The 22,978-nt window shown below is 52.4% G+C and overlaps 1 protein-coding gene across 1 annotated transcript in view; it reads right to left on the bottom strand.

Moving 5' to 3' along the window:
• Positions 1-3,551: 3,551 nt before the first annotated feature.
• Positions 3,552-22,978, bottom strand: part of CUX1 (cut like homeobox 1) — a 264,153-nt gene continuing 244,726 nt past the window's right edge. Inside the window, exons 15-23 of the mRNA XM_065853078.2 lie at positions 15,008-15,144; positions 14,486-14,552; positions 12,941-13,053; positions 12,205-12,321; positions 9,753-9,836; positions 9,325-9,381; positions 6,945-7,025; positions 5,634-5,698; positions 3,552-5,330 (exon numbers count right to left, since the gene is read on the bottom strand). Coding sequence (XP_065709150.1) covers positions 5,270-5,330; positions 5,634-5,698; positions 6,945-7,025; positions 9,325-9,381; positions 9,753-9,836; positions 12,205-12,321; positions 12,941-13,053; positions 14,486-14,552; positions 15,008-15,144 — 782 coding nt within the window. The 3' untranslated portion in view covers positions 3,552-5,269. The remainder of the gene's footprint in view (positions 5,331-5,633; positions 5,699-6,944; positions 7,026-9,324; positions 9,382-9,752; positions 9,837-12,204; positions 12,322-12,940; positions 13,054-14,485; positions 14,553-15,007; positions 15,145-22,978) is intronic.

Below are 22,978 nucleotides of genomic sequence, written 5' to 3'. Positions count from 1 at the left end.
GATGTCTAACACAACAGGAAGCAATAAAACAGTTATTACCAGCCAGTACCTTCCAGCACGGCCGCGCGGAGGAGCCTGACTTTGCTTTTGCCCTCCTTGCCCAAAACCCGGCTTAATAAAAGGGCTCCTCTATTAACAGGAATATTGGGGTTCCCGTATTATTAGGGCTTGCAGCAGAGATGCTGGACCCTGCACCCAGCAGTACACAGTGCCAACACATCGCTGCAGTTTTGGCATTCAGATAACCCCACCGTGATTCCCATGTGCCCTCACGTCTTTCTGCTGGCTGCTGTCACCTCTTACACGGGACCGGGTGTCCCCGCTGGGGACAGCCAAGTGCGAAGAGCACCACGGCAAATGCACCCTGACCTAGGGAGTTCACAGCATCCAAACCCTGCTGTCATTTTTGAAACAACCCATCTAAAAACAGCAGCCCTGGCTGCTTCATCTATCAGGAAAGTAATGAGAGGGATGATGGTTCATAGATCATAAAGCTGTGATGCTCACCATGCTCCCTCGGCCGATAATTCCTGCCGTGTGGCAGTAGCTCCCGGCCGAGCCAGAGCGTGTCTTCGAGACAGACATCCAGCCTTGATTTAAAAGGCATCAGGCGGTGGAGATCCACCACCATTTTCCTGCCTGCTCTCAGCAGATAATTAGAGCTGCTCTTCCAAAAATAAATACAAATCGATTCCTATGGCTGGGGTGCTCAGGCTCCTGCCTCCAGATATCCAAACCCTTCATATCTCACCCCCTTTATTTTTTCCGTACGGGCTGTGTCTGTGCGCTGACCCGTCGCCACGGTCCCTGTGAACCCCGAGCCCTGCGATCTGTTTATCTGTCGCATTTCCTGGGTACACCCTGAACTTAAAATAACCCGCAGTGCCGGGCGCGTTTCTCCCGGCGCTGGCTCTGCCTGTGTTTGTGTTTGCGAAGCTCCGTTCCTGCCGGCGTGGGAGGCTCGCTGGCATCCTGCACGCCAGGCGCTGCCTCCGCTCCATTCAGCTCCGCTCCAACCCCATCGATCTCGCTTTTCCATTTGCAGAGCGGGGGCAAACACGTTTGCTGCCTGCGCATTAGTGGTTCTGGGGACCCGTTGCCAGCAGACACCGGGCTAGAGGGTTGAGATGTATGACTGGAGACCTTTAGAAAAATCATATATATATATATTTTTTTCATAGCCCTGCAGATGTTGCCACATCACTCTGCTCCTCCTGCACATGGGCACGCACCCACTGGGCTGCCATGGAATCCAGCATCTCCTGCATGGGGGGGACAGTGTGGGGCTGGAACAGGATTGGACCCCTCGCCCCTGCCTGGGGGCAGGTGGGGTTTGCGCTGCAGCCGAAAATCAAGACAGATCGGCCGCATCCTGGCAGTGATTTCTCTCCCGCCTCTTCTGCCCGTGGCAAAAACTGAACTTGTGACCCAGATATGAGCAGCCTGTTATCTCATTAACCATCCGGGCTTCCCCAGGAGCCTTTTATTACCATATCAACCTCCGCCACTCCCCGAAATTCAGCGTGGGTCTCTGAGATGGGACAGAAGATTAGCAGGTTAAATGGATATAAAAAGCACAGGTTTTCCTGTAATTATTTTCCCGAGTATCTGTCGATACTAATTAAAATTGTTTCCCATAATCAAATTTAAAACAGCGAGGGAGAGCAAGGGGTCGCTGAAATCCTTTTCTTTTGAGTCACTCAGGGATAAAAGGGGCTTTCAAACCGAATTAGCAAAAAAATCCCCTCCCGTGTTTTAAAGGCAGGGAGCCAGCAAGGGCCAGGCTGTGAGGTGCTTCGGGGCTGCCCTCTGAACTGGGCCAAAATTGGGGTGCTGGGGCTCAGGGTGGGTCTATATAGACCCATAGGGTCTATAGGGCATGCATATATGGGGGTGTGGGTCTGTAGGGGTGTCCAGGGGGTTGCAGTGGATCTGCCCACCCACAGCAGCGGTGCAATACGGTACCTGCCCTCACGCCGCAGATGAAGGAGCATCAGGATCCGTGCAGAGATGCTGCTCCATCCACCGTTTGCCACGGCGGGTGCCGCAGTCACACCAGTGCCACGGGCAGACACCGTGTCCCTTCTCGCGGCTGACTCAGCCCCAGTCTGTGCACGTGCTGCCATGGCCGCCTCCGGGGACTTCTGCATTTGGAGAACAGCATTTCGGAGCTGCCGTCGCTCCACGGTGCAGAGGGTGCCTGCCTTGCTGCTGTTTCTCTCCTCATCCAACTGCAAGCAGAACTGAACCAGGCTCTGAGCAAACACATCCCCAAAAGGTCACTCGGTGATACCCGAGAAACAGGTGATGGGGCAGGTAGGGTGAGACAAGTTGGATGTACCCCAAATCCCATGAGACAGCAAGGGCAGCCCTGTTACCTGCTAGGCAGGGCGGCATTTATCCTGCATACAGCAAACCCCGCACGGGGTGAGCTGAATCACAGCTCTTGCCCGAATTTGTGGCTCCTGCTTTCTATAAATGACCTGCTGCCTTGTTTTTTTCAGAGGGGAAGCAGGTCTGGGCTCAGCGCTACCAGCGATGCTGTGCTGTGTGCTGCCCGAGCCCTTTGCCTCCAGCATGTCTCCAGAAAGCAGCTCTGAAAACTTGGCCGAGGTGCTGGGCAGCCGTGGGACCCAGAGCCCTCCCCAGCTCGGGCTTCCCCTGCCTCTGGTCAGAGGGTTTTGGCAGCCAAAGCTGAACTCTTGGGAGCAGCGGTTGTTTGCTCTCTGGGACACCCGGGTGACATCAGGGGATGGCAGGAGATGCTGGTCCATGCAACAGCAGTAGGAGTTGCTGGAATCTGCAAAACAGTGAGATTAGAAGAGAAAACAACACCCCACATCTAACACCCACTCTCCCCAGGAGGGATTTTAAGGCAAATTGGTGAATTTGTTAGTTTTTATTTTGCATGGAAGGAGGTGACGGCTCTGCCTGAGGGACAAAACCCAGCAGCTCCAGGGACTGGGGTCCAGTAAGACCTGGGCATCCTGGGTGGCTGCAAAACCTCCGGCACAGCCTCTGCTCTTTGGCTCCTCGCAGTGGGGACACGGCTCCCCCCAAGCCCCCCTGGCAGAAGGAATCTGTGGCTAAAACACAAAGTCAGAGCCTACAAAGCAGCTGGGGCTTTCGGGGTCCCCTGGTGCTGGAAAAGCAAGAAAAAAAAGGAGGATGAGGAAGGGAGGGATCATGCAAATGCCAGGCAAATTTACACCAGTCAACCCTAGTGCCTGTGTCGACAGCCTCGTGGGGATATATAGAATATCTCTGGTTTTGGAGGCTGCCTGTGCTCAGGTCCCTCTCTGGTCCCTCCTTGGAGCCTGGCCCGTGGGACACCGGTGTTCACCAGCAGCTGGGACAACAGCTCCGGCACATGGGGACAGAGGTCTTGCCCTTCCCGGCGCTGCGAGACACCACTGCCTTTAGCTGCTGTAACGGGTTTCTAAAATTAGCTGCACACTCTGCCCTTGGATTCAAGCAGGACATTTCTCAGTTGTTTAATATCAAAAGTCAAAAAAAAAAAAAAAAAGGAAGCAAAGCACAAAAGCAACCGGTCAATGCACGTCTAAGTTTATTTTATCACTTGTCCCGCAGAGCCCAACATCTATTTTAAGTCATTTATGAAGAGTACAAGTGTGAATAGCTGCAGAAGTTTTGCAATTCCAAGACACCACACACAGCTTCTAAAAAAAGCAAATTTAACCTTCCCAACAAAGCCTCAACAAGCATCCCAGCCTTCCCCGGATCACGTTTCTGAGCTACTCATTTCAGACAGCAAAAGCTCATCTCCTCCACATCCGAAGTCGATCAGTGTACGGAGAAGTCCCCGGCACACGGCAGCATCACCCCAAACCCCCACGGGCATCTCGCCCCGCGGTGCCTCCCTTCCGGACGGGCTCGTGTTACCCCGCGCCAAGCGGGACAGGTGCAGCTCGGGCCCTTGGGGTTTATCCCTCCCTTCACTTTATGAGTATTTTACATTTTGCCATGGGCCACAGCTCCTATAAATAAACCCGGGCTGCCCGTGGCAGATGTGAAGCCTATCGCTGCCTGCACGCTCCGTCAGAGGCTCTGGCTTCCCAGCAGCGTGAATGTGAACAGATCTGAATCTGCAATGAAATATTAATTGGAAGCAACACTATTCTCCTGTCTTTGGAGGGGAATTTTAATTGAGGACCGTGCTAACAAGCTAATATCTTCCTGCACCAATCGGTCACAGTGAGCCAAGGCAGGGACGAGGGGTGCTGGGACTTGCTCTTTTTAATCAGAGTTTCTGCTGTCACCTCTGTCTCCCCAAATCAACCCAAATCATCACCCAGCACACCTGCCACCAGCAATTCATCCATTTGACTTGTGATTTCCTGCAAGGATCAGAGGTTGGGCAGATCAACTATGGGGCATGTAAAGCCCCATCCGAAGCAGGTGCTGCCTGGGATCCGGTGAAGCCATCGCACCCAGAAGAGCAACCAATGCTCAGCAGAACCATATCAGCGAGGAGAGCGTCCCTGTGAGATCAGTCCTGACCAACACCTCCCTTCACGCCCATTAAGTCTGATCTAACTGGGCTGTTTTGAAGCCCAGGGCTCCGGCCCAAGCAGAGCATCTGCTGGTGCTCAGCAGTCGGGGAACAGGAGCAGCAGAAGGTCCCCAGAAGCCCCTCAGATGGAGCCCAGAGCTGAGGAACAGCTGCTCCAGAAGCAGCGAGAAGGGGATGTGCTGACAAACCCCAATGTCAGGGATGGCTGGTGTTTATCTGCCGCTGTCTCACTTGCTCTGGCAGAGCCCGGCAGGACTGCTTGCCTTCTCACAATTCAATAAACTGGAGCAAAATAGGAATTCTCAAATATCACGACATTTGAAAATGCAAATTCAGGAGGTTGGTTCCCCCCTGCCATTTCTGGTGAAATTTAGTCCATTCAGTGTTGCACTGCATTTGAAAAAGGATGGAAAGTGAGATCACATCTAAGAGGTGTGCCTCTTGTGTTGCATTTTCCCTGTATTTTGGTAAAAACTGAGCTCCCTGGGACATCAGGAGGACATGGGCATCACTGCAGCCTCCTCCAGGGAGGGAGGGAGGGCTGGAAATGCTGCAAAACAACTCTCCATTAGCTGAGGCTTTTGATTTCCAAGGGTGGGAGCAGGGGATGATCATTGCCTCCATCCTATGAAGCAGCAAGCGAAGCGATAGTGAAAGCGGTTGGCAGGGAGCGATGGGACAAATCCTGATGCGGGACGAAAGGGGAGCCGGCACCAGCGGGGTCGTGTCCAGCCGTCACTGCCACATGTCACCCGCGTCCCCGTTCTCGTGGAACTTGTGGACGTGGTCGGCGTACCTGGAGAAAAGGCAAAGCCATGTTAACTCACAGCAAGGTCTGAAGCACAGCGGTGGCCAAGATGGAAGGGATTTGGAAAACACCCAACTGAAGAGAGGTGGTTGTCTTGCTCTCTGCACCTTTCCCACCCCCCATCCTCATTGGATCAAGGATTTAAAACCCAATTAACCACCCTCATTTCCAGGATAGAGGTGCATCAAGCAGCGTCCAAAAAAACTGCTGCAAAGCACAGTGCTCCATCCACCGAACCGAGGCGGATGATGCTCCCGAGCCCGGGCTGACCCAGCCTGTCCTCACACCCACTTCTTGGCGCAGTACGCAGCGCAGTCCCGTCCCACGCTCTCGCTCCAGGCCGTTTTGTAGAGCACCTGCAAAACAAGAAATGCAATGAGCTCTGCTTTCCTCTGCCTGCTCCCACAGCAGCTCATGTCACCGCTGTGCCATCCCATCCCTGTGCCAACAGCAAAATCCCTGCCTGCGTTCTGCAGGCACCTGTGGCTTTTGCGCATCAAGCGGAGACCTAAAGCGATGCTCTGGGTGAAATCTGTTTCACAGTCCTGTGTTACCAGTGTATGTTTCAGGGGTTGCCCTCAGGAAGGTCAGGATGACCTCTCCCTCGGGTTATTTTTGCCAGTCCGGTGCTATCGCAGCTGCGGTGGTTTGGGGCAAGGTGGGCACGCTCGAGGCTGCACATGGATGGAGATGTGGTTTTGGTACAGGCTTCAGGAGGGTCTTTGTTCAGCTCCTTTTTCCCTTTGTGCCACTGGGTTTCCATGTCATAGCTGTGGCACAAGGAGTTGGGGACATTTTAGGCAGAGGGAGAAACCCCCCATCCCAGGCTGGTGCATCAAAGCCTTGGGGATTTGTGAGCTGTTGTTAGCTTGGCACCCGGGAAATACTCTAATTCCACAAACAGCCTTCAGCCGGCCTCCAAATTAGGGTTAACTGCAATCCCAATAGGCAGAGGGCAGTGGGCGGGAAGGGGTGAAGGCTGCCCTGTTTCTCAGGATTAATGGGAAAGACTTTGATCCCAGCCGGGGATGGAGGAGCCGGGTTTGGCCGGTCCCCAGTCCAACACACGGTGTGTGCCCAGCCCAGGCAGCGCTGGGTGCTGCATTTCAGGCCCTTTTGTGTCTAGATGAAGCAAGATCATTCCAGCCATGTAATATTTATGAATTTCAGGATTTTTTGTTGTTGTTGTTACAGCTTTAAAATTTAATGATGTTTAACTTTTTATTTTCTTTGCTCCTTTCCTCACCAAAATAACACAAAGTCGGCTTTACTTTGAGGAGAGGATGGAAATATTGTTCTGATTTGTCTTTCATCTTATTTCATCATTTAATTATTGATGATTTTTTTTTCCTCTCCCCTGAAATGATAAATAAACTCCTAGAAACTGTGCAAGCATATAGGAGGAGTTTGCACCATGACACGTATGTGTCCCTGCTGAGCCGTGCTGCTCGCGCTCCCTGTGCCTCCGGAGCTGGTGATGAGCCAGTGTGGCTGCAACACACTCACTTGGCATAATATCTTAGAGATGCAAAGACCCCCTCTGGATGGGATGCTTGCTGACATTTATTGAGGCACCCGTCCCCCTGTGGCCCCCGTGCTTACCAGAAAGACGAGGCAGTGCAGGAACAGGGTGTAGAAGAAGGCAACGGTACGAGCTGTCTTGTTGGACAGGATGAGCCGCCCCTGCAGCAAGAGCAGAATAGAAAATCTCATTTTAAGTGCAAACCAGCCCTCCCCACACACAGGCTCAGAGAAACCCTGGCTGAGGGGTCCTGTTTGTGGTGGACCCTACATAAACACGTGAGACGGGATGCTTTGTCACCCATCTGTGCCCATCTCCGAGCAGCCACTCTTCAAGGTGACTACCACACATGCCTAAGCTCTCAGCCCAAAACCGCCCAAATCAAGGCAAATTCAGGGCTGTGAACCGCGGGGCTCCCCCCACTGAAAACTCTCTCAGGGGGTTGTTCTGAGCCTGTTTTACCCCAGTTTTCTCCCCCGGCTCTGCCCGCTCCCCCAGCGCCAGCCCTGACTCAGTGCCTGCCTGCAGCTCAGCGCCGCTGCGGAGAGAAACACCGGCAGTAATTAAGTCTCACGGATTTTTTAATTTGTGAACTCAAAGAACTTGCGACTTGCAGCGTTCCCTCGGCGGGGCGGCTGAGTAGACGCTGTGCCGTGCCCCCGAAAGCTGGCTCTGCCGCACAGCCCTGCCTGCACCCCAGCTCCGCTGCGGGACCCCGGGAATGATGCCGAGGACAATTTCATAGCCAGACGGTGCAGCCTCTTGAGCCCCCTGGCACGTTTTGGGCTATTGATTTGAGGGGAGCTGCGTGCTGGACCTCCAGCTGCTCTCCCCAGTAAAAGCCTCTCCTGGTGCATGGGGGAGGCTTGTGGCTGGAGCTGGTGGCCCAGGCAGGTCCCTGGGGTCCCACAGCTTGCCCTGCTGCCCTGCCTGCTTGTCACAGATAATTGCATTTAGGGGAAGGTCGAGGTGGAGGAGCATTGATGGCCCTTGGGAAGGCACACAGCACCGCCTGGGCTAAAGCAAAGCCCCCCCCGGGGGCAGAGGCTGCCAGATGGACGTTGCCCTGGGGGATTTTGGAGAGCGGCTGCAAAGAAGATTCTTTGAGCATCTCCAAAACCTCACCAGTGCCCTGGTCTGCAGGTTTACCCGCTTCTCTGGCTCTGCAAGGTCTATCCTGAAAGATTTACCCTTCACCTTTGCCAGCTCTGTGCCAGCCCACAGCGACTGAGGTTCTTAGGGACATGGTTTAGTGCTACAGTTAGTTATGGTTGGACTCTATGATCCTGAGGGTCTTTTCCAACCTAAATTCTATGATTCTATGAGGTCTGAGCTCAGTGGGTCCCAGAAACCCTGTAGGGCTGGGCTGTGTCCCGCTCCAACCCCTCATTTTTGAGAGGACACTGAACAGCAGCAAGACCCTGATAACGTCTGAGCCCATCTGGCCCAGGACACTGGGGTCCTGATGGGAAAATCTTCATGTCCATCCCTTCAAAAGACCCAAAGTCAGGAGTAACCACAGCCTAGAAAAGCAGCTTAGAAGCATGGATCCCACCTTCCTACAGAGCAACTTTTTATTCCTGCTGTACAAGCTAGGGATTCATTATGGACATAAGCACATTCCCCAAACCACCACGCAGGCTTTCCAAAGCTGGCATTAAAACCCACAGATCTCCCACCAAACCAATTCTGGGCTGAAATCTTCTTTGCTATTCATGGCCACGGCGGAGGCTGCTGTAACAAACAAGATTATGTTCTTAAATATTCCCAAGGAATAACTCCCCTAAGTCAGTTTTTTTGTAAATGCCTTTCATTAATTCTCCGTGGTGCTGGCACGCCACCCAATCCATATTCATGTTGGCATTTGCTTGGTTTTTATGCAAATGACAACTTTGCCTTTATTACAAGATACTTCTGTATTCTGTGGCTGTTGCAGACCAGTGGTCCCACATTAACCTCTGTTCTGCTGGCTACTCAGGGGTTAACTCAGCCAAAACCTGAGCCTGCTGCTAATGTCACAGATTAAAATATGAGTCTGATCTTCTGAATAACGACATTTTTAGCTCAGAAAGCAGCATTCATCGGTAAGAGATGGCAGCCAAAGCCCGTGGTGGCAGCGGTAGCTCTGCTGCCCGCCACGGCTCAGGAGAGGACCCTCTGCTGCTGCACCGATGGCAGCTCCCCGATACTGTCCCCGATGCTTTTTTGGAAGGAAGGCAGCGGTTCATGGTGATCCTCTGAGACACACGCTGTCCCCAAGCTCCTGGGCCATGCCCTGACACTGCCCTGTGGCATTGCTCACAGGGTTGGGGCTGGGTCACCCGCTCTGGCCAGGAGCCCCTGGGATGCTGTGGGATTGAGGGGAAAAGGGGAAGGGACGGGCAAGGGAGGAAAGTGATTTCTCCTAAAGCCATCCCCAGTGTGGCCCCGGCACGGCACCGTGGGAGACAGCCCACTCACCATGCTCAGCGTGGCTTTATCCCAGGGACTGAGGCTCAGGTACTTGCGCTGGCGCTCCTGCAAGTAAACGGTACCAGAAGGTGATTTCAAGGCTCAAAAGGCTCATTTAGGGTTTGCAAATCCGGGAAGGAGCTCTGTGCCCTGGGATGCACCCGCTCCCCACATACACACAGCCATAGCGAACGTCACATGGGCACAATGACTTATTTTTTATTTTCCATTTTTAAATTTTAAGTGAATGGCATTTGAGTGTGTTTTATGCTTTCAGAGTGCTGCTCCTGGATTTCACCTGGGTGACAAAAAACCGAGGGGTTTCACTTTCTGGCTGCTCCTTCCCTTTCACAAACCCAGACCACCTTGCCACAAGCAAAACCAGAACCGAGCAAATGCAGCCTCTCATGGACTGCAGCTGCGAAACCTTTTCCTACCTTCCTGCTGAAGGAGGAGAAGGGGTCCAGGCGCTCCTCGTACTGGGAGGAGTAGCGCTGCTCCGTGTCGTCCCTGCTGCCGCCCTGTGGAGCAAAGAGAAGGTGAGAAATGGGGGACAGTGGTGCTGCTGGTATCTGTCCCCTTATGGACACCCAGCACAGGGCCAGAACCACCCCCCCGAGCTGCTCATTTGGAAGAAATTATCCCCAAAGGATGGAGCGGCACAGCCCAGGGCTGACCCACAGGGCTGACATGATCCGTCACCTTCAAAAAGGAGCAGCGCTACAGGGGCTATTTAACAAAGTCCTTTCTTCCACAGGGACTCCATTCATGTCCCCCTATTTTTTGCCCTTTCTATGAAATAATGGTCATCTGTGTCACTCCAGAGACCTCATCTGGAAATGCCTGGGATACTGCAAATCCCACCCTGAATTCCTTTGCTGCTGGGTCAGGCAGGAGGGAGAGAGCAGTTTAGGAGGAGGAAATACAAAGTGTTTCAAAGAGATGGACTCAATTTGAAATCACTGTATCTCTGCAACCACAAACTGCCCATGAATGAAACTCTTACCACTTGAAGTGGCAGGGCACAGGGTTTCAAATGATTACCGCTAAATGCCTCATTAATCCATTTGTAAATTTTCATGTGATTGTAACATGCTGCTGTTGTGAAATATACTGCTTTGAAATCGCGTCCGTGTTTTTGAAACACCCTGTAATTGTTTAAACCTACAGCTGTTATTAGCTGGGCACGGGGCAAGGAAAATGAAGGAAACTCCTTGACAGGAGTGAAAGATTTCAGTTGGTTCAGATGGGCTGGGTTTTAAACTCCTCCTGGGACAGAGGTTCCCCTCGTGCAGCATCACCTCGGTGGCAAGCCCTGAGGATGCTCCTGCATCCTACACGTCCCTGCTCTTCCTTTCTCCAACACTACCTCTGCAGGACATGAGAAGTGCAGATTTCACATTGTTTCTACCCAAAACCAGCCTGGAAATGGCATTTGCCAGCAGCAGGTGCAGTCACGGTCTGGTGTGAGCCCCAGAGACAGACACGAGCTCCCCTGTTCCTAGCACTGTGTCTTCTCCAGCTCGGCCCCACCAGCGTGGTGATGCTGACATTTACCCGGGTCTTTCTGGACCCGTTCCTACGTGCTGATGCTTGTCCAGCCCACTGGTCCCGTTCCACGCCGGGTAAACCCCGCGGCACACAGACCTTTAGCAAATATGCCCTTACACACCGCAATCCGATCCCCGGTCACCGCGCGGCCGGGAGCCAGCGATGAGACCAGCTCCCAATTTAGGGGGGATGAATTCACTATGGCCTGGCCTTATTGAATGATCTTTGATGATTATTTTTAACGTGTCACATGCCCGATTAGGGGGTGAATTATGCAATCCCCCGTGCTGCTGCGTCGAAGGCTTTTGCTCTTTAGGTCATGTGAATGGCATTCAGACAAACATGGATATGATCTTCCGCGGGAGAAACGGGCAAAAATGTCAGAGGGGCCAACCCAGTGTCATCACCGACACATAAATAAAAGGACCAAATAAGGTCCTTCACGACTGCAGGAGTTTCCCATCCCCAAACACTATTAAAATATCCATCAATAGAACAGATTCAGTCCAGCCAGCAGCTGGAGGATGGCAGGGCAGGCAGGGCGAGGAGCCGGCGTTTCAACCCCTGTCCCTCCCCAGTTATTGTCACTTTTGCAGTGACCAGGAAAGCCCAAGGTCACGATAGCCCAGCTCTGACCGAGGAAGCGGCTGCAGTTTAAAGCTCCCCAGGCATCAGCCTGACCCACTTGCGAAAGCCCCAGGGATTTCCAGGGATGAAACCTCCCAGGGACACGGCAGGAGCGGAGCAGGTTCCAGAGTGGTCTCCAGCCTCCTCCTGGTGTTACTGGGATTACTGGGAAGGTTTTGGGCTTGTTTCTGGTCTTTTGGGGCCCTGGCCCAGGAGAGCAGGAAGCAAGGCAGCTCTCTCTGCTGGCCACAAGAAATTCAGGGTGGTGGGGAATGCGCATAGGTATGACAAGATGAATTATTTTTCAGGCTCTGACTGCAGGGATTTATTGCAGGAGGTCCCGATTTAACCGCTTGCTGCCTGGTCAGGCAGGAGCATCCGCAGTTTGCCCGTTGGAGCATCAGGCTGCCGGCAGTGAGCATCAAAAGGGTTTGCAGCAGCTTTTTCAGGGAGGAAATTTGAGCTTCTGGTATTAAAGATGCCAGACACCCCTCAGCACAGTTCAGATTGACCATTGCTCCTCTAGGCAGAGCACTGGACTCTTCTTCAACCCAATTATCTCCCGTTTTCCAACTTTCATGCAAGGTGCATGTGAGTAATGTGCAGTTTCCCCATTGCTCTTGTACACGGAGGGCAACGGTTTATGTTTGGGGTCTGTTTGTCTGTGTGAACCCAGCTGGAGGACAGACAGACAGACAAACAGCCACTCACCCGGCCGGGGTAGCTCTGGAGGAACTTGATCTTCTCATAGAGCTTGATGTTGTCGGCTCTCAGGTTGTCCAGCTCGCTCTGCAGAGCCTGCACCGTGTGCTGCATCATGCGGTTCTCCTGCACGGGGGGACAGGGGCCATTAGCAGCGAGGACGGGGACAGGATGGGATCTAACCACGGGGGAGGCAGAACGGGGGGCAGCTGGGGTTCAGTAGCCTCTCAGTAACTAAAAATCCCCCAGCTTTAAATTAAAATTGCTCCCAAATTAAAACTGTCACAGCTGCCGCTGAACAGGACCCCCAGAATTGAACCATCAACGAACCCCATCTCTCCATGGCTGGATATGGGCCGGGGCAGCCGTGGTGGCTGCGGGTGGCTTTGCGCTGAGACCCGGCCCCCATGGGAGATGCAAAACCAACCTCCTGGCTTTGACGAGGTCGTTTTGAGCTGTGCTTCAACTTGCAGAGCTATGGGGTTTTTACTCTAAACCACATTCCCTGTGTGCACCCAAATGCTGTGCCATACGGCCAAGCGCACCCACAAGGCGACGGGGATTTAGATCTGTCCTTGAACTGGAGCAGCACTGATGGGCTGGGGGAGGCTTTGGTCCTGCTAACTGCAGAATATATGATATTTTTCTCTTGTGTGCAGTGGTGCTGATAATAAACTCCCTGCAGGACATTAAAGCAGCCAGCTCCAGGCTGCAGTCCTGCAGCCGCCCTCCCCACCCAGCGTACCCCCTCCAGCTCCTGGTTCCTGGCCCGGAAACGTTCCCTCTGGCTGGAGATGATGGAGAGGAGCGAGTCCACCTGCCCCTCGGGGAACGAGGTTCCGGGGGATGGTGAGTGACCTGCAGACATGAGACACAGAATCATAGAATCAGTTGAATAGTCTTCAGTTGCAAGGACCCACAAGACTCATCGAGTCCAAATCCTGCCCTTGCACAGGACAACCCCACAGGTCACACCGTGTGTCTGAGGGTGTTGTCCAGTCTCTTCTTGAACACTGTCAGGTTGGGGCTGTGACACCTCCCTGGGGAGCCTGTTCCAGTGTCCAGCACCCCCTGGGTGACGAACCTTTTCCTCATGTCCAACCTGACCCTTCCCAGCACATCTTCTGCCATTACGACCCAGCAGATGCCCACCATCCACCGCAAAGCCAGCAGGGCTGCTGGAAGTCCCCCTGCCAACACAGTGGGACTGTGGGGCACCCAGGCAGAGAAACTCCTGTGCACAGCTATTACAACATGGACCTGTTTTTAATGCATTTTTTTTTTTTTATTTTATGGAACTTATCCTGGCAATGGACAGGTTCGCTCCTCAGAGACAACCAATTGCATTATTTGGGGCAACTCGTGGCTGCCTTCCCATGACCCCAGTCCTCCCCAGTCCCTGCCAGACCCTTCCCTGTAGCTTCTGCAGCAGCCATAGCCCTAAGAACAGACCTGGTGCCACAACCATCCCCATATCCGTGTATGCTTCTCTCTCCTTTCCCTCCTCACAAAACAGTAACCCCCATTCTGTATTTTCTCCTCTTGCAGGCACCCCAGCAAGGCAGAAGCTGATCGCCCACAGCCATCACCAGCTTGCTGTGGCCAGGAACCCCACTTTTGGGTGCCTCACACGGCTGCTCCCCACAATTGGGGTGTGCAGGTGCTGGGGGGGCTGCAGCCATCCCTCTCAGTATTGGTGGCCGAGGAGCAAAAGGTCCCCAGGGCTATGACTCAACCGGCTGCACAGAGGAGCTATTCATAGCACAGGATGCGTGGCTGCAGGTTGTTTGGCTTCGTGGGACTGTTGCTGTGATATTGTTTATCGTGTGTTTTCAAAACCTTTCAAAACAGAAAACAACAACAAAAAAATTAAAAAAGGAAAGGAAGTGGGTTTTCTTCCAGAGGAGCCAAGTGTTGTTATTTGTTTGATTCATTTTCTCTTCCAGACCTCGGCGCAGGAGCCAGCGTAAAGGAAATATTTAGCTCGTTGGCCGCGGAGGGGGTTTGGTGCGGGAAAGGGCAGGAGTTAAGCGCAGGGTGTTTGGTTCGGTCTGGGCTCAGCAGCTCAGCACAGAGCTGGGTCTGGCACGTGCCTGCTGTGAGCAGCTGCAGGGCCAGCAAACCCAGCACCGAAAACCCACTCCTGACCCCAGGGAAGGACACGCTGAGCAGGCGATGTCTGCGCCTGCTTAGGAGCATCCTCACGTCACCATCCTCAGAGAGGTGACCCCCTGCCCACGCCACCGGGACGTCCCTGCCAGCAGCTCAGGGCACAGCCCCTGCATCTCACCATAAAACAGCGCCGTGGCCTCCTTGATGGGCTCAGGTATCTTCTCCAGGCTGGGGACGGCCGCACCCTGAACAGCAAAAGCAAAAGTAATTGTTTCCCCCCCTGTCTGAAGGTGCCTGGTCAAGCAAACCCCACCTGGGTCCTGCTACTGCCCTGGCACCCACAGCCTTGTCGGAAGCATCACTGCCAAACCGACACTCCGCAAGGATTTGCCTGACACAACATGGAGAAGATGGTGTTCAGCAACCAAATCCCACCCTTTAACTGGGAAGGAGAAGGGCTGGATGGTCACTAGATGCCACTACCATCACCCACCCTGTGCCACCACCATCCCACTGCAGAGGCACGATGCCACTCTCTGCTGGGTGCGTTGTGAGAAAGAATGAAAAATGAGAGAAAAAAATAATTAAAAAAAAAAAGAGGAGGTAATAAGACAACCTCCAGCTGCCACTGGCCCTTCCATCAGTGATGGTCAACCCCTGGGGCCACTTCGAGCGCTCCCTGCCCAACGCTGGGCGCTACCTCCGCGTCCGGGCGATGCACGGCGGACAGGGCTTGGATGGTGCTGAGGTCGTGCTCCAGCTTGGCCACGAGCTCCTTCTGGCCGGCCAGCGTGGACACGGCCTCCGTCAGCTGGATCTGCAGCTCCGCACAGCGCACTGGAAAACAGAGACGGGGCTGTCACCCGCGGTGGCCCAAACCCTGAATTTTGGCCAAGGGGACACCAAAATGCAAGAAACCTCCACCTGGAGCACTAAAACCAACCCACATGCAGCAACACTGTTTTTTCTTTATTTCTGGGACCCTGCCAGCAATCCCTGCTCTGCTCCAGGGAGAAGTGACCAGGGGTCCAGCCCACCTGGGTGATGTCCCAGGGTAGGCAGCTGTCCCCAGGCAGGACCAGTGTCACATCCCAGTGCTGGCAGCAATGTGAGTGGCAGCTGCTCGCACCAGCACGGCTGCTTCAAATGTTTTTTGGTGACCCCGGAGTACCTGGCAGCATCTTGTCTGGGCAGAGTGGGGGGACCTGCAGAGAGATGAGCCCCCAAACTGATCCCCAGGTCTGGTTTGCACAGAAAAGGTGCGATGGAGGTGGGCTCTGGGCCACGGGTCTGGGACAGACACGTACTGGGCGGACGGCTGCTGTGGGGGGTTGGATTGGGGTGGGGGACATCTCCCAGGAGGGGCTCAGGTGGGACCGATCCTGCCCCCCGGTGCTGGGAGAGGCTGCACAGCCCCCGGCTTCCCCACTTGAACAATTTTCAACAAACGAGCCTTCTTTCCAGTTGCCCCCCCCAGAGTAAAACCCACGCCCTAAACCACAACAGGCGCTTGTTGGAATGCTGCAGGAGCAAAACAAAAGCCTCTCGTTCCCCTCGTATAACCCCGTCCCAGATGTGAAGCAATGGAGAGACACACCAGGGCCAAAATGCAGCTACAGCGAGCGGCACAGGACCAGCACCGCGGGGCGAGCTCCCTGCTCCGTTTGCAAATCCATCCTGAAACACAGAGCGTCAGCAAGCAGGAGCCATGCCCTGCAGCAGAAATCTGCTTGTTTCACCTTTTCTCCCTCATTGCCAGCAACGTCTGGGCCTCTGCCGGGCTGAAAAATCCTGCTCAGCTCAAGGCTCAGCCCCTGCGTTTTGCAGCTCCCTGCTGCGGGGATGCAGGATACATCCCTCTCTGCCTGGATTTCCAGGTGGGTGAAAGCTCAGGTCCCAGCTGCTCCAGTCCCTCCCTCATAATTCCCGTTGTAATTATTCCCTTGAATTCCAGACGGCTGGAAGGCAAAAAAATCCTCATTTATCAACTGCCAGGGAGCAAGAAATGCAAAGCTCTGCCTGGGAAGCAGCCGTGCGGGGGGAAGCGAGGGCAGATTGTTGTGCCCGTGGGGCCTCCTGCCCTCTCTGAAGACTTCAGACGAGAGGTGCAGAGCGAGTGCAGCTCCAGTCCAGCTCGCCCCGTCCTGCTGGGCTGGGAGCTGCCCCACACACCCCAACACCGTTGGACTGGGGTCATGCACAGGGTTCGATGCCCTGCAGAGCCTGGCTGGGAGGGCTGGACTCCGTGCAGTAGCAATGGGGGCTCAAACCAAGTCATGCCTAAAATCAATGCTGCTTTCTCATGAAGCAGGGACTTTGCTGGTGCAAATTTCGCCCTTTTTGTTAGAAATGCAATTCCTATGTTATTCATAAGGGAGGAAGCCTGCCTGCAGGGAAAGGGAGGTGACACACGCTTCAGACACAACGCATGGATTTATTTTCTTTCCTCTCCCCATTTGCATTTTAGAGGCCCCAAATAAAAGGCTCAGGAGAGCCAGGAGCAGTTGCGATAAAGGCGCAGTCCCACTGGAGGTCAGTGTTTCTCAAGAAATGGGGAATCACTGCAAGCTCCTGAAACACGGGTGGCCTGATGCAAAAATATTTGCATTAAGAAGATTTGGAAAGAAGAAAACCTCTTCCCTACGGTTAATTATTTAATTGGCTGTCTCTTTAAATTGCATTAAAATGTAATTGGGAAGCTATTACTGGCCAAACATGGGCTGTGGGGCCCAGCTCTGCACAAAGCAGCCCTGATCGCTGATGCTGCTGCCGGCGTGCCCGGGCTGCGCCCTGGCCAGGACACGGCCCCTGCCTCCCGTCCTGCCCCAAAACCTCTGCAGACTGAGCACGGGCATCGTGCTGCAGGAGATCTGAGCCCTGCATCCCAGCTCTTGAGCTTCTCCCTTAAATGACTTTTTCAATTTTTGCTTTTGAGTTACCTGGGCTGAGTTTTTCACATGAAAAAGGGTCAGCGAAGGAACACGTCTCCCAGTTCTAAAGAAACCCACATCCTTTCTCCCTTGGGTTTCACTGCCTCAGCGCTGGCCATTCTACAAACCATCCATGAAAACCATGCCTAACACTGGAATCGACCCAAGCGCACGGAGCTTCTCTCTCATCTCCCCTTCAGTATCTCTATTCACGGTGGTTTTCTGGTGGTTTTTTTTAATCATAACTTTCTTTTCTCAAAGCGGCAGCGGCCACCCGTGCCCTCGTCACTTCTCTGCCAGCGACCCCTCGCCCCCAGCAGCAGGTGGATGCTCTCCCAGGCACGCAGGTCAGTTCAAGCCTTGAGATCCAGCAAAAGAAAAGGCGCTTTTGTCTCCTCCGAGCTGCTGTGCTGGAGGGCCCTTGCCCTGACCCTTCAGATGTGCAAATACCTCCAGAGCCGCGGAAGGTGGAGAGGTACTGCGGAAGATAATGGGGGAAAGAAGGTGAACCCCGGGGGAAATTCGCATTTTAAACTGAGTATTTTAAACTCAAGTATCCTTAGCCTCAAACTCTGCCGTTCCTGATTTCTGAGGCAATGGAGGAATGGGCCTGATATTGCCATCACCTTATGGAGAAAAGTGATGAAATGCAGCAACTGAGCCATGGAACGCTCGGCACAGGCAGGGCTGGTTTTTCCTTGTTGGCTCCAGCTGATACACAGAAAACAAGAAACGGGGACTGGAGTATTACTGAAAAACACCTCCTGCTTTCCAGGGAGTCCTTGGGAAGATGGCTGAGCAGATGGGAGCTGGAATACAGAGTTTCGCATGGGGCACCTGTGAGGTCCCTAGAGAACTGTTGGCTGGGGGAACGCTCTTCCTTGATCAGGATTTTCTTCGCCAAAATTCATCATGACACTGATGGTAAATCCCTGAGCTTTCACCTGGCCTAGCTGGCCAATAACACAACCACCATTAGAAAAAGCTTCTGTGAATAGGTTTCCAGGAGTTTGGCAGAAATCAGTTGCAACAAACACGGGGCAACAAGTCCCTGCACAACTGTTGAACTTTGCTACCAACAGCTGAACTTGGTCTCCACCTCAACACCCCAGCCCAATCCTCCTGGGGAATCCTGGGCTTGCAGAGAAACACCTTTCAGGACAACCATCGGCCACCAGCCTCTTCCCACGCACCCCGTGTGACGACCACATCTTCAGGTCTTTTCGGTATCACTAAACACGTGGCCTGATGAAACACCCAGCGTGAGCGGGGAGGGGGATCAGGTCCTCTGCGAGGAACCGACCACTTTGCAAAAGTCATCCAGCAGGTAGAACAATGTTGGTGAGGCTCTTGAAAAAGCGTCACATTCCTGCCCCAAACTGAAGGAGTGATTAGGAAGAGGATGCTGTAAAGAAGATGAAGTCTAACTGTAGCTCCAACCTGAGGAGCACGGCCACAGGTGACATTGCCTGAAAAAACGTGAAGTGTCTGTGCGGACAGGCCATGCGGTGAGACACAGAGGTGCCCCACGCAGAGGGGAAGCAAAACAATCCTAAACGGAGAATAAAAGATTCAGCTGAATCTCACACTTCTCTCATTGTGTGTAGCACCATCCGTCTCGCACTCTTCCAAAGCTGCAAGTTAAAATCCTTATAGTGAATATGAAGCGAATAAAGTCCTGGAGCCCGAGGCTCCAGAGCACGTTTGTGGGGAGCCCTGAGCCCCACAGATATCAGAGCCCACGGGCTGCGAGACAGCGAGCCCAGCGCCGCCACGGAGCAACAGCAACTTTGACTCCGGTAACAAGCCCCAGCAATCGGACTCCCTTGGCAAATCATCCAAAATAAACAGCATCTGTTTTCACAGATGGAGAAAATTAAGACATACTAGCAACTTAGCTTGAAGTTATAAGGCCAGACATAAATAAATGCGAGGCAATCTTTCCATAAGATGGTGGCTTGATTACTGAGGATACAGACAGATGAATAAATCACCTTGGGGTAAGATAGGCTGTAACTTGCTATACATCCAGGAGACTGGAGTAACTGCTCATGTGTATCCTGAGCCCGAAGGAAACAAGAGGTAAGCGGTATTGCTGAAGGGATCTGCAGGGCAGGAGCACACACATGGGCACTTACTGCAAATTAGCTGATGCTCTGCAAGTTCACACCCTGATTTGCCTTATGGTAACTTTTTAATCTGCCTCCGTTACTGTCTGGCCTCCTTGGATTTACATAACAGTAGAAAAATAAGAAAACAAGAAGAGAAGTGGCACGCGAGGAGCTTTCTTTGAAAACTATCCTCTCAGAAGTCAACCAAAGTGCATTGAAACCCATGGCTTCAAAGGTTCTAAGACTGTTTTACTGACTGGAAGGAAGATGATGGTGAGATAACGAAATCTTGGAGTACCTTGACATGAAGGCTGAGAAGCCCAGACACAAAGCTGGAGACTCGCTCAGCACAAACAGCGGTGTCTGAGCATGCCAGACGAGGAGCAGGAGCCAAGGCAAGAAGCAGGAAACTGGGTTTTCCACGAGTTCTTTGATGTTTCCAGCTTGTTCACCGTTCCCCACGTTGGGCCACTCTGGTTAATGACCGGGTTGCTGTGGACAGTTACTGAGGAGTTGAAATGGCTGTTCTTCCCCAGGCACAAATAAGTGCTCAGGCTTTTTGACGTCTCTCTCCCGTGAGCCTTTTCAAGCCAACGAAGTCCTGCCTCCAGTTCTACCCGACTCCAGAGCTCCCAGGTTTGTACATAAATTAAGGCACAATTTCAGGTTCTTGAAATACTTGGCGTTGAGCTTTCAAGGATGTCTGAAAAAGGCAGTAATGTTATTGCCCAAAGTCCTGCTCTCTTTCCAGGCAAATCAAAGGGAGATGACTCTGTGCTGAAGGGATGAGGGACATGCTGTCCAGATGCTGCAGATCGAGCTCTGGTTGAACCAGGTGATTGTTCTCTGCCCTCTTTTTGGTTTATGAAAATGTCAAGGAACAAAGATTTGAGCCAAAATCCCTCCCACAACAGAAAGGTTGTCAAAAGCCTTTTGGTGTTGCACATCTCAATGATTCTAGTTCCGTCTTGACCTTTTCAGAATGGGACAACATTTCTGCATGGTCCAGAGTTGTGTGGGAGTCATTCAGTCTGTCTTAACTTCGTGCAAAGCCCTTTCCTTGGGGCCAGCGTTGCTGTGAGCTGTCAGTAGGCTGAGAAACAGGACATGGCAGAAGGGAATGATTTAACATTGCTTTGCTACAAGGCATCGGAGCCCTGTCTCTCAAGTCTAGCAGAGTGGTGCAAATCCGTTCAGAGGTAAAGTCTGAAGAGCATGTTGTAGCACAAAAGCCCCGCAGAGCCATCTCCCAGGTCCACCTCACCCCACACAAAGCAACGAAGGAACATCTCCACCACCCAAAGGCTGGTGTATTCTTCCAAGGATCTCACCAGAGTGAATAAAGATATTGGAGATCAAGTGCTCCAGAGATCCCACCAACACTACAGAAGTCACACAAGAACTGGGTGTTCGGGACATTTTAAAGCAACCTCTCTAGAGATCTCCAGAGAGGGAGGAAAGGTCAGTCAGCTCTAAGAGCAACTGAGTATCCACAATGTCTGGACTGTATTAGTCTCAGGCCGCCCTTGTTTATCACCTCTGTACCTGCCATGAGACTGTTCTCTGATCAGACTTCCTGCGAGCTTTATAAAAGCGCGAAAAAAAGAAAGCAGGTGGTGAAAAGAAAGGAACAACGGCATCTCTAAAAGCCATCTCCACCTCCTGGCACTGTCACCTCGTCTTTACCAGCCCTGCCAAAGCTCCAAGAATGAAGCGGTGAGGTTGCTCTGCAGATACAGAGGCTGTAAGAGAAGACATCAAGAACCGTGAGTGACATCCTTCAGGGATGTTGTGCAGAAGATGTGCAGTCCTAGACAGCAAGGGCTGGGACTGGCACCGGGGAAGGCAGCAAGAACTTTTGTGTGCCACCAAAAAGACAGGAAAAAATAGGGACAGCAGAGAGCAGATCACATTCAACACGCTGAGGACATGATTTGGGGCTTCGTCTGCCTAAGTACCAAAGGGATCTGCCCAAGTACCAAAGGGATCTGCTTAAGTACCAAAGGGATCTGCTTAAGTACCAAAGGGTTTGGGAGCACAGGGCAAAGAGCTCTTCACCTTTGCTGCCATGCTCAGTACATGAGCAACCTCCTTTGCGTCTCCTGCAGCCCTTTTCATCAGATAAATCCGTGCAAGCGGCCTTGGGGAAGAGCAAAAGGCGCTCCTGAAACACGGCGAGATGTCTCCCACCGACAGCCCTCCGTCTTTCTCCGCCAGCTGCCGGCAGAGGCGGCGCAGGCAAAACTCCTGCTCCCTCCCCTCCTTTCCCCCCTTTTCTTTTCACGTTTTGAGGGCCTGCTGGGAAGGTTTGAAGGATTTCTCCTTCCCTTTCCTCCTGGCTCAGCCACTCCAAAATAAACAGCCCCCAGCAAAGAAACACAGCACTGCTTAATAAATTCTCCCTGTAAGGACAGAGGATTCATAGAAGAATGGATTATTTCCAAGGGTACCAAGATAATTACATGGGTAAGTAGGAAGAGTTCAAGAAAACAGTTTGAATTTTCTTATCGGCTTCCCATAGCTTGGAGCAAAAAGAAAATAAAATGCTGTACTGTAATCAAATCATGTTTTCTGAAGCCCTCCGTTGGCAAGTGCACAATTCCTTCACCACTTGTATTAAAACAGCAATACTTAGAAGAAAATGATCGCATTTTGAAAGGGAAATAAGTGGGGCCCAAAAGCACCACGTGAGCTGCTCACAGGATGTTCTTGCCTGGTGGGAACAAGGATTTCACCCATTAATACAGTGAACGCCTGTTGTATCTCCTATGTAAACCTCACCCTTGCTACAGCATCTGATTCCTGATAGAGCTGTGCCCCAGTGCTGGTCAGTAAGGGTCTATGGGAACACACAGTGTACACTTCTCCTTCCGAAAAGGAGATTTTTGACATCCTTTTGAAGGGCAACCAAACGAAGCTATCACAGAATATCCATCTATCTCCATGGAAGACCATTAAGTCTCTGCTCCTGATTTCCGAGATGCATCCTTGTGGTTTTGGTTGCTTTCCTAGCATCCCCAAAATAAACTTCTGGAGATTCAGGCTTGAGAGGACAATCTGGTTTTATCCTGGCTGCTTCTGAGCTACAAGGAACCCCCTCCAGCTTCTTCAGTACAGGTCTGTGCTTTCACAAGCATAATGAAGCTTTTGCTCACGACCACGCATGTGATTTTAGTTCAGTGCCGATACCACCACACCTAAAGAAAAGTGCAGGTTATAAATATAGAAATTAACCAACATGAGTAATAGTACTTTAAAAATGTGGGTGTTTAGCATCAAACCTAAAATGATTACAGTCAAATTATACAAGATAATACCATTTATAGCAAGCAACAGTTTGACCAGCCATTAAATAACTAGGGAAAAAAGTGTGTTAAAACTAGAAGCTTTGTATCACGTGGAACAACCCGTCACCAACATTTTAAAAGCAGAAAACACACATTTGTAAAGAAATTAAGGCATGAAATAGCATTTTCAATACATCGCGAAGAGCATCCCACCCCCAAACACAAATGCAGACTTGGGTGAAGCGTCCCCAAGTGTGACACCAGTGGGACGGACCCCAGTGACTGGGAGGGAGCCCAGCCCGACTCGCACTCTCCAGGATGGACAGACGGACATTTTTGGGCA

This window comes from Patagioenas fasciata, chromosome 19 (assembly GCF_037038585.1).
Source record: "Patagioenas fasciata isolate bPatFas1 chromosome 19, bPatFas1.hap1, whole genome shotgun sequence".
Taxonomy (NCBI): domain Eukaryota; kingdom Metazoa; phylum Chordata; class Aves; order Columbiformes; family Columbidae; genus Patagioenas; species Patagioenas fasciata.
Note: the sequence above shows the minus strand (reverse complement) of the source record. Positions and strands in the feature narration are given on the sequence as shown.